The sequence below is a fragment of the Chiloscyllium punctatum genome, chromosome 10 (genome assembly GCF_047496795.1).
Source record: "Chiloscyllium punctatum isolate Juve2018m chromosome 10, sChiPun1.3, whole genome shotgun sequence".
Lineage (NCBI taxonomy): Eukaryota > Metazoa > Chordata > Chondrichthyes > Orectolobiformes > Hemiscylliidae > Chiloscyllium > Chiloscyllium punctatum.
In genome coordinates this window covers 62,853,975-62,867,492 of record NC_092748.1, presented here as the reverse complement: position 1 = coordinate 62,867,492, position 13,518 = coordinate 62,853,975, and the positions used below count along the sequence as shown (strand labels likewise).

The 13,518-nt window shown below is 41.2% G+C and overlaps 1 protein-coding gene across 10 annotated transcripts in view; it reads right to left on the bottom strand.

The window, feature by feature from the left end:
* The window catches only part of LOC140482230 (formin-like protein 2), a 266,679-nt gene that overhangs the window by 84,763 nt on the left and 168,398 nt on the right, over positions 1-13,518 (bottom strand). For all 10 annotated transcript variants that reach the window (XM_072579344.1, XM_072579343.1, XM_072579349.1 and 7 more), the window contains exon 3: positions 4,119-4,199. In XM_072579344.1, the coding sequence (XP_072435445.1) occupies positions 4,119-4,199 (81 nt within the window). The remainder of the gene's footprint in view (positions 1-4,118; positions 4,200-13,518) is intronic.

The window sequence follows — 13,518 nt, the reverse complement described above, 5'->3', positions numbered from 1 at the left end:
AACATGAAATAGAATATAATGAGAGAAAAGTACTTTAATGACAGTTGATTTTGAAAATGTAACAAAATGTCTGCTCTACTTTAGAATTATGTGTAAAAACACTATTTTAATCTCCACAGATCAAAAATATGATCAAGCACGTTACACTACACATCAGAAAGTACTGTGCATACAACAGTAAACTCATTTTGACTTTTGAGGGGTACCATCTTGCAAATTCTCCTGATGGCAAATGATTTCCATATATAAAGCACTTAGCTGCAAAATGCATGGTAAATTCCTTACAAAGCCTAAGCAATTTTGTTGACCTCAACATTCCCATATGTTGTTTCGTACTTATAGTTATCGATTCAGGCTGTACATAGCAAGACAAGAACACTTTAAAGAAACCTCACTTGAGCATGTATTGTAATCCAGCAGACAGTATGCTTCTGCAAGTGCTACCAATTCATACTCTGTTCTTAAAAAAAGTCAACTGAATTTTGTAGAATTTATTATTTGATGAAAGTGTTAAAGTCCACAATGCCCGTGCTTTTTCATGAATTTCTCCAAGTACCAAGCAATAGCATTTACTCTGGCAGTAAAACCATACCATGAAGGGTGGTAAGTAAGCTTGCCAATGACACAAAGGTTGGTGGAGGTGTGGAGCTGTAGGTTGCTATGGGACATTGACAGGATACAGAGCTGTGCTAAGAAGTGGCAGATGGAGGTCAACCTGGGAAAGTATGAAGTTGTTCATTTTGGAAAGTCGAATTTGAACGCAGTTTACTGGGTTAAAGACAGGATTCTTGGCAATGTAGAGAAACAGAAGGACCTTGGGGGTCCACGTCCATAGATCCCTCAAAAGTTTCCACCAAGTTGATAGAGTTGTTAAGGCGGCATATGATGCGTTTACTTTCATTAGTGCAGCATTGACTTTATGAGGTTATGCTACAGCACTATAAAACCCTGGGTAGACCACAGTTGGAATATGGTGTTCAGTTCTAGTTGCCTGATTATAGGAAGGATGTGGAAGGTTTAGAGAGGGTGAAGAGGAATTTTACCAGGAGGTCATGTCATATGAAGAAAGGTTGAGGGAGCTAGGGCTATTCTCATTGGAGTGAAGAAGGATGAGAGGTGACTTGACAGAGGTGTACAAGATGACGAGAGGCATAGATAGAGTGGCCAGCCAGAGTCATTTTCCCAGGGCAGAGATGGCTTTCATGAGGGGGCGTAATTTTAAAGTGAATGAAGGAAGGTTTAACGGCGATGTCAGAGGTAGGTTCTTTACAGAGAATGGTGGGTGCATGGAATGCGCTGTCGGCAGTGATAGTAGAGTCATATACATTAGGGACATTTAAGTGACTCTTGGACGGGCATATGGGTGATCGTAAAATGAAGGGTATGTAGGTTAGTTTGATCTTACAGTAGGATAAAAAGCACAACATCGATAGCCAAAGGGCCTGTACTGTGCTAGACTGTTCTATGTTCTATGAAACTCATCCAAAATAGGAAGAAAGGTCACACTTCCTTATATGCTCTGTCTTATTCCTGTCTGACTGACTTATAAGGTGGCGTCATGCATCAGTGTTGTGTTGAAATGAAGGCACATTCAAAACCAAAAGAATACAAAGCCAGGATTATTCAAACTGGAAGAAATTGCTTAGTGCAGTTCTGCCATCAGCTAATGATACAAAAATACAGAGGCTGATAAAATCCACACAAAATGCAAGAACATCTGGGCTGATCAAACAGAATATTTTTAGACCATGGAACTGACTGTTTCAGCTTATTTCACTGAAACATAGGAGGCTGAGAGCTGACCTCACTTAGGATTGTAAATTCATGAGGGCATTAGATAAGGTGAATAGGAAAGGTATTTTCCCTTAGGTGGGGGAGGGGGGTTATTCAAAACTAGGTGCATATTTTTTAAGGTGAGAGGAGAAAGTTTCTAAAAAGCTTTTACAAACTTTTTTTTAAAAACACTAAGAATGGTTAGTGTCTGGAATGAACTTCCGGAGGAAATGGTGGCTGCAGGAACAGTTACAACATTTAAAAGACATTTGGATAAGGACATGAATAAGAAAGGTTTGGAGGGATATGGGCCAAACACAGGCAGGTGGGACTAATATAGTTTCAGAACATGGTTGTCATGGATTGGTTGGACCAAAAGGGTCTGTTTCTATGCTGTATGACTCTATGACTTCAGAAAAAAAGCAGAGCATTTCTTTCAATGTTCTGATGCTGAAAGGGGATGTGCACAAAAATTATTTAACAAACTTCATAATTTCTGGACGTGCATTAAATTTTTGATTTTATGTAGCAAACGTTTCAGAGTCGATTGCATAGTAACCACAATCAATGATGCAATCGCTATTTTTTAAATATATACAAACTGAGATTACTTTTACCATGTTTCTAGTGGGAAAATAAAGTTGCAGAAGCTGATGTACCAAGACCATCCCACAAAATCAGGTTATTAAATCTCTTGTAGTCTTTGAGAGTTTTGCATGAGAGATCACAATCTTGTACTCTCCCACTTCAAAAATCACAATCTCACAGCACATTGCTAATTCCAGCTTTATTGTTTTCATATGCTTTCTCTAGCTGGAGTGTGTGGGAAAAAAGACTATTTACATGGAGGTTCTCCAGTATTCATTGTGCCTTTGAAAATCATCCAATAAATCTTGAGATACTGCAATTTAAGCTAGGATTTTGACTATGGATGGTAGTTGCATCCCTTTCACCATGGTGCTGGCTGACTTTGGAAACAAAAAAAGTCTTAAGAGTATTACTTATATCTATGGTCAGGCAAATGCATGTGCAAGGTGGTTGCTATATGTGTCTACATTACAACTAGTTTCAGAGTTATTGCATTTCCAACTAATTTCAATCAGATAATTATGAAAGGCCATTTTCCTCTCAAAAAGAAAATTGACATTTCTCAGTTTCACAAACAGCCTTTTGGCCCACATCAAAATCAGTATCGTCACTTCCTTCTTTACCCACAAGGGAGGTGCTGGTGTAGTGGTAAGATCGGTGGACCAGCAATCAAGAACCCCAGACCTTGAGAACACTGAGGCATGGGGGAAGAGGGTGAAATTAAAATTCAGTAAAATTCTGGAATTAGCCCAGTGCCAAACACGAAACCATACCCGATCATGGTAAAAATTGTGATTTGGAGATACCGGTGTTGGACTGGGGTATACAAAGTTAAAAATCACAACACCAGGTTATAGTCCAATAGGTTTAATTGGAAGCACTAGCTTTCGGAGCGCCGCTCCTTCATCAGGTGGTTGTGGAGGACACAATTGTAAGACAGAATTTATAGCAGAAATTTACAGTGTGATGTAACTGGAATTATAGATTGAAAAATACCTTGATTGTTTGCGCAGTCTTTCATCTGTTCGAATACTATGATAGTTTCATGAAACTATCATGGTATTCGAACAGATGAAAGACTCAGCAAACAATCAAGGTATTTTTCAATATATAATTTCAGTTACAATCACATTGTAAACTTTTGCTATAACTTCTGTGCCTTACAATTGTCCTCCGCAACCACCTGATGAAGGAGCAGTGCTCCGAAAGCTACTGCTTCCAATTAAACCTGTTGGACTATAACCTGGTGTTGTGTGATTTTTAACATGGTTAAAAATCCATCTGGTTCAGTCATATCTTTTACGGAAGGAAATCAGCCATCCTACATGCGACTCTAGACCCAATCATGTAGTTGGATAGACAATAAATGGTGACCTAGCCAGTGACACTTACATCCCATGAACAAATAGAAAAACAGCCAGATGGAATTCAGCTGCTCTGTGTAAATATGGAGTATGTAATGTGTGTCAATATCAATACAATGTTATCTAAAATCTTAGTTAAGTTATTTTCCTCCAGTACTTCAAATCCACAGTCAAAACAAACAGTGGTAATTAGTTAGAAGAAATCAACTAGGTAACAGACACCAGGAAGCTTCAGACCAAAATCTTTACTGCATTTATTACATGATAACATCATGGACTTGAAAGAAACAATTACCTTACTAAGTTAAAACAATTGAATGTGAACTCATCAAGAAATACAAATGAACTAATAATTACAATAGAGTAACTCCAGCTTTTAGAAGCATTCCTTACCTTTCTGGTTACAGCTGGATCAAGATAACCTTTCAATTTCAGAATGTATGTATGTGGAGGATTTTTCACTTGAAATCTTTCCTAAAGTGACAGAAATATTTGCACATTAGTTTGTTAATGTGACCACGTGAAATTTGAAACTACTAAATTTGAATAATTGACTGTTTGTTTAAGGCACTGTATGCTTACAACTACTCAGTCTCCTATTCAAATCTAAAATGGCTTCCTATAACTAAGATCAATGCAATAGACATAAAAAAGTACCAAAATCCAATCTATCAAGCCGATACTTCCATTTCTCAAGCTCTGGCTTGATTTTCTCTCTCAGGAAGCAATATTTTCTCATGGTTATGCATCTATTAGTTAGGGAACAGTTGTGCTTCCAAGTTCTGGCTTCAAAGCGAACAAAACACCAGAACAAACAATATCTCTATGATGTCAATGTAAAATATAAACTAGAGCACACTCAAAACATCTTTCACAAAGAGTTCAAGCGTTGGATGGCACCAGCCAATCTTGTAACTGCTTTCTTTAAATTGTTTATCCTTGCTGGTGTACATTTTCACGGACACAGTCTGAAGTTTCAATTGCCAAGGTCAACAGGCTATTATTATGATTACCACAATCTTGTCAAATTCTGCTTTGCTCACTAATTTCCAGAAGAGGGAGGAGAATAAGTAAGTAATTGGAAGCACAAATCACTGAGTTCTCTCCAAACCAAAACCAGTGTAGTTAATTGTAAACACAATCATTCCTGTCAACCCAGCATAAACTCGGAGGATTGAATCTGGTGTTTTGGGGTCTGCTCAGTTTAGCTATTTCCAGGACACCAATCACTAAGAGAGGTCCATCCAGCACTCTGTCTGTTTTAAATTCTGAAAATTGTCCAAATTTACCTTCCCATCCTAGAAGCATGTACATAGCATTCATTCATTAACACATGTCCAGATTAATTCATGACACAGATTCCACAAAGGGAGTACACTACATGGTCATCCTTTGTTATTTTCTTAATGTTATCATCCTGCATTTGACGGAACAAACCAGTCATCAAAATGCAGACAATGGTCAGTAAAAGTGAAAAATTGTCATCACTGATGTCAATTTCTCAGTCTGAATGCAAATTCTAAACATCAACACTATCAACCTCTTTTTACCCTTTTCGTCCTTCTTTAATGCACTTCTCTTTATAGTCGCGTATGTATATCATGGTATGTAGTATGTAATTATTTTCTTAAGGCTTTTTAAGTTACTTACTATGTACTAATTGTGCCAGTTTAAAATGAGCGAATTACGGGAAGCAATTGTAAAACTTAACCTACTAACTAATATTTTTCATTAGTGCATTCGGTTTGAAACTCACACCTCTACAACATATAGCAAGCTCCTGGAATTAGATAACTAAGCATGACACTTGCAGCTGAAAAGCGGTGGCTGGGATTTTCCCTTTTATTGTCCAAGTAGATGCCTTTAAGTGTGAGACATTACCCCCTGCCACAAGCATGTCAGTCTGCCAGTGGTCATTAATTGACCACTTAAATATCTTAACTGGCAGCAGGTTGGGAAGGTTGACAGAACTTAATTCCTGCAAGGCCATGGTGGGGTCGGGGGGAGCTGACACACCCTGGTACCAACTCACCCAATTATCTGTCCTTCCCTTGACATTCCCAACAACTTTTAGGGAGGTGAAAATCCTGGGAAGTACATCAGCCAATGTTCAAAGTCCTAAAATAGCAAATTAAATTTTCCAGATGGATCATGATGATTGACTACGATGCCATGTTAACGTGAGAAAATCACTAATATGATCACATGTTGGTTTAAATCAATATGTAACACTTGCCATGTTTGTATTAATTAATAAATATTTATTTTGAATAATAACAATGTATGTACTGATTATCACATTCACATGAAGAGTAAGCTAAAGTGCCCTGGAAACAGGGACATAGAAGATAGGAGCAGGAAGAGGCCATTCAACCCTTCGAGCATGCTCCATTCAGCACTATCATGGCTGAGCAGCCAACTCAATCGCTTAATCCTGTTTTCTCCCATAATCTTTGAACCTATACACCCCAAGTGCTATATCTAGCTGCTTCTTGAAAACATTCAATGTTTTGGCATCAGTGTTCACCAAGGGTTCTCATGGTACACTGGTTAGCAAGGTTAGATCACATGGAATACAGAGAGAACTAGCCATTGGGGTACAGAACTAGCTCGAATGTAGGAGACGGGGTGGTGGTGGAGGAGAGTTGCCTTTTAGCCTGGAGGCCTGTGACTAATGGTGTGCCACAAGGTTCGGTGCTGGGCCCATTGCTTTTTGTCATTTACATAAATGATTTGGATGTGAACATAGGAGGTAAAGTTAGTAAGTTTACAGATGACACCAATATTGGAAGTGTAATAGACAGCGAAGATGGTAACCTCAGAGTACAACGGGATCTATATCAGATGGACCAATGGGTGAAGGAATAGCACATGAAGTTTAATTTAGATAAATGTGAGGTGCTGCATTTTGGAAAGCCAAATCAGGACAAGACTTATACACTTAATGGTAAGATCCTGGGGAGTGTTTCTGAACAAAGAGACCTTGCAGCACAGCTTTATAGCTTCTTGAAAGTGGAGTCATAAGTAAACAGGATGGTGAAGGCAGCATTTGGTATGCTTTCCTTTATTGGTCAGAGCATTGAATACTGGAGTTGGGATGTCATGTTGCGGCTATCCAGGACATTGGTTAGACCACTTTTGGAATAGTCTGTGCAATTCTGGTCTCCCTCCTATTGGAAGGAAGTTGTGAAACTTGAAAGGGTTCAGAAAACATTTATAAGGATGTTGCCAGCATTGGGCAGTTTGAGCTATAGGGAGAAGTTGAATAAGCTGGGGCTGTTTTCCCTGGAGCATTGAAGGCTGAGGGGCGACCTTATAGAGGTTTATCAAATCGTGAGGGGCATACATAAGTTGAATAGATACGGTATTCTCCAAGGGGTAGCAGAACAAGAGGGCAAAGGTTTAGGGTCGGAGGGGAAAAATTTAAAAGGGACCCAATGGGCAACATTTTCACACAGAGGGTGGTGAGTGCATGGAATGTGCCACCAAACGAAGTAGTGGAGGCTTGTACATGTAAAAGGCATTTGGGTGGGTATATGAGTAGGAAGGGTATACAGGGATTTGGGGCAAATGGGTCCAGATTAGTTTAGGATATTTGGTCAGCATAGACAGTTGGACTGAAGGGTCTATTTCTGTGCTGTACATCTCTATGATTCTATAAATACTTCCTGTAGTCATGAATTCCACAGGCTCTCACCACTCTTTGGGTTAAGAAATGTCTCCTCACCTGTCCTAAATGGTCCATTCCGAATCCTCAGACAGCAGAGAGCAAATGAATAATTCAAGCTCATAGTTCTGTTGAGTACCAAAGCTCACGTAGAAAATGCAGAGGAGATCCAAAAAGGCATAAAGAGAGACCAGGACAGAATAGGAGTATAAATTAACAGCTTCTATCAAATAGAAACCGTAAGTATTTTGTAAATATGTAAACAGCAAAAGAGGAGGCAAAGGAATGGTGAAGCTGATTACAGTGCTAAAAGAACATTTTTAGAGGAAGATGACATGACTGATGTACTTCACATTTGCTAGAAGTACGGAAAGAATATGTTGCAAAAGTAGCAAAAAAAAAGGGAAGTAGCAGTGATAAAGATAGAATAGTAATAGATACAGAGAAGGTACTTGAAATTAGAGAAGGTAACAGGATAGTTCAGTGTTTTTTGTACATATGGACTTCAAAAAGTGTTTGCTGAAATACCACATCATAAACGTGTAAGCACCAAAGCTCATTGGATTAAAAGCACGAATACAAAATTTGCTAAGAGAAAGAAAGCAGGGAGGAATACTGGACAACTGCTCTTCAGGCTGAACGCAAGTCCCCTAATGGTCAGTGTTAGGGTGACTGTTTTGTTATATATTAATGACTAGAACTCTGGCAGACAGGGCACAACTTCACAAGTTGCAGCTGAAAAGAGTTCAGAAATGTAGTGAACAATGAGAAGCCTACTGACAGTGGAACAAAACAGAGAATTGTAACACCAGCGTTTAAACAGAAATAGTGTTTTGCATAGAAAAATGTGAAGAGCAATATTTTATTGGAAGAATAACATTTGCCATCATTACTTGATGAAATTATTAAATTTCTTTATTAGATTTCCAACAGTGTGGAAACAGGCCCTTCGGCCCAACAAGTCCACACCGACCCTCCGCGACCCATTTCCCTTTGACTAGGTACCTAACACTATGGGCAATTTAACATGACCAATTCACCTGACCTGCAGGTCTTTGGACTGTGGGAGGAAACCTGAGCACACCCATGCAGACACGGGGAGAACGTACAAACTCCACACAGACAGTCACCCAAGGCTGGAATCGAATCTGGGACCCTGTGTTGTGAGGCAGCAGTGCTAACCACTGAGCCATCATGCCACCCCATTATGGGATTTACAATTGCAAGGTTACACAATGTAAGCTCTGGTCGCTGAGAGAGATTCCTCGCTCCATCCAAAATGTACAGAAAAATTCTTGCAAATGGAATTGATGCAAAATCACTTGTACTGATGTGGATTTAGCCATTTCATATTATTAGCTTCACTATTAATAGCCTTGAAAAAATTAAGATTCATTTTAAATGGCACATTAGATCAGGAATATTTCTGAAGAACTATTCTGGCACTGAAAATTAAGTGTTAAAGTTGTGGACTGTCAAATTTCTCCATGATGATAAATTAAATCCATAGATATTTAGAAATATTTAAGTTAATTATACAGTTACTGTACCCACCTCCCACCAATGCTCATGCTCTAATGCCTGCATTACTTTTCTCACTCCGTCTGACTCATCCTAATCCCAACCCCACACCACTTAACCCCGCATGCCTTCTGTGCTGCCTAATCACTCACATGGGACACTTCCCCAGCTGTACCAACAGTAATAGCTGCGCCACTTGCTTTCATTCCTGTAATAGAGTCATAGCAATACACAACTCAAAAACAGGCCCTTTCATCCAACTCGTCCAAGCCAACCAGTTATCCTAAACTGATGTAGTCCCACTTGCCAGCATTTGCCCATATCACTCTAAACCCTTCCTATTCATATACCCATCCAGAGGCCTTTTAAATGCTGTAATTACACTAGCCTCCACCACTTCCTCTAGCAGCTCATTCCATACACGGACCACTCCTGTGTAAAAATGTTGTCCTTTAAATCTTTCCCCTCTTGCCTTAAACCTATGCCCTCTAGTTTTGGACTCCGCCCACCCTGGGGAAAAGATTTTGTCTATTTACCCTCATGCATGCCACTCATGATTTTATTAACTTCTATGAAAGGTCACCCCTCAGCCTTTGAAGCTCCAGGGAAAACAGTCCCACCTTATAGCTCAAATCCTCCAACCCAGGCAACATCCTTGTAAACCTTTCCTGAACTCCTTCCACATTCACAACATCCTTCCTGTAGCAGGCAGACCAGAATTGCACACCGCATTCCAGACATGACCTAAACAATGCCCTGTACAGCTGCAACGTGACAACCCAACTCCTATACTCAATGCGCTGACCAATAAAGGAAAGCATAACAAACACCACCTTCACTATCCTCTCTACCTGTAACGCTACTTGTAAGGAACTATGAAGGAACACTCCAAGGTCTCTTTGTTCAGCAACACTCCCCTGGACCTCACCATTAAGCGAATAAGTCCTGCCCTGTTTTGCTTTTCCAAAATGCAGCACCTCACATTTATCTAAATTAAACTCCATCTGCCGCCACTCAGCCCATTGGCCCATCTGATCAAGATCCTGTTGTACTTGGAGGGAAGCTTCTTCACTGTCCACTACACCTCCATGTTTGGTGTCATCTGCATATTTACAAACCATAGCTCCTCTGTTCACATCCAACTCACTCACATAAATAATGAAAAGTAGTGGACTCAGCATCGATCCTTGTGGCAAACCACTGGTCACAGGCCTACAGTCTGAACAGCAACCCCCACCACCACCCTCTGCCTTCTACCTTCGAGTCAGTTCTGTAGCTAGTTCTCCCTGTATTCTATGTGATCTAACCTTGCTAACCAGTCTACCATGAGGAACCGTGTCAAAAGCTTTACTGAAGTCCATATAGATCACATCCACCGATCTGCCCTCATCAATCCTCTTTGTTACTTCTTCAAAAAACTCAATCAAGTTAGTAAAATATGATTTCCCACGCAGAAAGCCATGCTAACTATCCCTAATCTCTTCCTGCCTTTCCAAATACATGTAAATTCTCTCCCTCAGGATTCCCTCCAACAATGTGCCCACCAATGACGTCAGGCTTATCGGTCTATAGTTCCCTGGCTTGTCCTTACCACCTTTCTTAAATAGTGGCACCGCGTTAGCCAACCTCCAGTCCTCCTGCCCTTCACCCCAATGATACTTGTATCTCAGCAAGAGGCCCAGCAATCACTTCCCTAGCTTCCCACAGAGTTCTAGGGAATACCTGATCAGGCCCGAGATTTATCTACCTTAATGCGTTTAAGACGTCTAGCAACTCCTCCTCTGTAATATGGACATTTTTCAAGGGGTCACTATTTACTTCCTCACATTCTACATCTTCCATATCCTTTTCCACAGTAAACAGTGATGCAAAATACAAGTTTAATATCTCCCCCCATCTTCTGCAGTTCCACACGTACACGGCCTTGCTGATCTTTGAGGGGCCCTATTCTCTCCCTAGTTACCCTTTTATCCTTAAATGTACTTGTAGAATACCTTTGGATTCTTCTTCACCCTATTTGCCAGAGCTATCTCATGTCCCCTTTTTGTCCTCCTCATCTCCCTCAAGTATACTCGCACTGCCTTTATACTGTTCTTTGGATTCACTTGATCTCTGCTGTCTATAGCTGATATGTTTCCTTCTTATTTTTGATCAAAACCCCACAATTTCTCTAGTCATCCAGCATTCCCTAGACCTACCAGCCTTGTCCTTCACACTGACAGGAATACACTGTCTCTGGACTCACGTTATCCCATTTTTGAAGGCTTCCATTTTCCAGTTGTCCCTTTACTTGCAAACATCTGCCCTCAGTCAACTTTTGAAAGTAACCCTGCCTCTCTCCTTCCAGGAGGAAAGCAGCATACAATAGAGCAGAAGGCGTTAAGACAGTATTGTCATTCAGCTCCTCACCCCTTATTAGGTGAAGGCCCTGTATCTGACCACCCTGAACAAAGTTTGGACTAATATTGTAGGCTCTCCTTGACTTATTGCGCTGGAATCCCTCGAGAGAAGGCTAACTCCTTTACCAGGGTCTACCAAGGAATTGCAACAAGCTTCCTGACTGTCTGCGCTGAATGGGATGTGAAGACAGCAGGAACGGCAGCCTGGTATCTCTGCCTGAGGGGGAAAAGCACAAGAGGGCAAGGCAATACAAGGCAGGAACAATATGAGCATCCAGATTGGCCTCCGAAAACTCAGTCTTGCAGAGCCTAACAGACATCGGACATGCAGATTGGCCCAGTTCATGAGCTGGGCGCATATCCCTGAGTGCATACCGTCTTGCCGCAGCATTACAATGATACTGCAGCTAAGGTGCAGTGGTGCAGTGTTGTAATGCAGAAACATCGAGAGTGGACCAGATGGACTACAGGCTTCCTAGTAGCTACTGAGTATCAGATGCCAATGTCTGTGAATGAGTGTGCGTGGGGCCAGTGCCCACATAGAGTGGCCTGAAATGTCGACGCCCAGTTTCCTTTCAAGCAAGCTGTCAGTAGAATCCGCCAAGTACCCATTCTGATCTCCGTATCCAGTTTTCCCAATGTTTAGTTTGTTGGGAGAGTTTGGCAAGATCAGAACCTGAATATTAATGAAGAGAATTGGGCCGTAAACAAGGAGCTTAACAAGTGCTGCTCTCCATCAACTGGCAACTTACCACAATGTAGAGAGAATGTTGCCATATGGCATGTGAAAAGTGGAAAAAATGGAGTGAGATATCTTGATTTTGAGGTAGGACTCGCTGCATTTCTTAGCTTATTCTGCTACATGTCTTGCCATAGCCCACATCACTCAGACCCTTTTAGGATTCCACCCACAATGATCAATGATATGGTCAGGATTGATTTTGGCCATGATTTGTATTCCACACAGTTAAGTCACTGCATGCATTGTACATGCTGAATTTGATGATTACAGATAACAAAGCTATATCGTGAAAGTGCTGATTAATCAAACTGCCCCTTGAATGGCCTCATGTTGCTTACAAGTGGAGTCTGTGTCCTTAGACAGAAAAACGCACACACTGTGTGGTGGTAGCCATTCCTTGTTGCAAATGGGATGAGGATGAAAGGCAACACTGGCTGTGCTTCACAGATGACATTCAGGTAACATCTGACACCATTACATTCCTTTCTTCCTTGCGCTCCTTGTTGACCCCATCAGTTCTGAGCTTCTTCATTCATTCATAAAGTCTCCACCTCCTCAAATTACTCTTCCAAGCTCTGGGCCTACAGATTAGTTTGTATACATCATGATACACTCTGTCATCCTATTGAAACTAAGGTGGCTGTGGCTGTCAATGACACTTCCTCCAATAATAACGATTGCCCTCTAACGCACTATCGTCTACCACACCCTTCTATGCCGAGTTGCACCCTGTTACAACTCTTGACCAGAATGCTGACTCCAATTTGCACATTTGACTACCCCAAAGTGTCAGCCATACCAGCGTCCCCGATAACCACCTCTTGACTTCCACTGACAGACCTCCAGGAACTGACCACGGCATGCCACTGACTAACTTGGAATAACAGCCCTTAAATGAGAAGTGACCAGACCTCTAACAGTGCATTACTGAAGTGGTAAACTTTATCCTAAGTGAAATGGAGGTGCACCACGATGATATGGCAAATCTGGTGCATGTCTGATGCAGACTTCAATGGACAAAGGGTACAGATGGTCACTGTCCAGGGAACATGCCCCGAGATGTTGCAGAATGCTGTGAGGAATGGAGGTCCAGAGGAGCAAGCAGCGAGCTGGAGCTGCCAAGTACCTACTCAGACTTTCATGTTGGGTATTGTCGCTGTCTAGTTTCACTGTACTACCTGGTAAAACAGCAAACTGTATGCAAGCAAAAGGAGACTAGGTAACAATGAGGCTGATGCACTCAAACAGACCACTCGCCACTTACTGGCAAGATTCTTGTCAGGTGGAAACCCGACCACTTTTCCCTACGTCGAGAATTTCAGGCTGGTTTATAATCAAAACTGTGTGAAGTGTCAATTTTTGGAGGCTCATGGGGAGTTTTTCTCCAAGGTAACGAACCATAATTCTCCACCTGATGATTGTATATGCAACACACCTCCATAGCACCACCCTTGTGCTATTCTG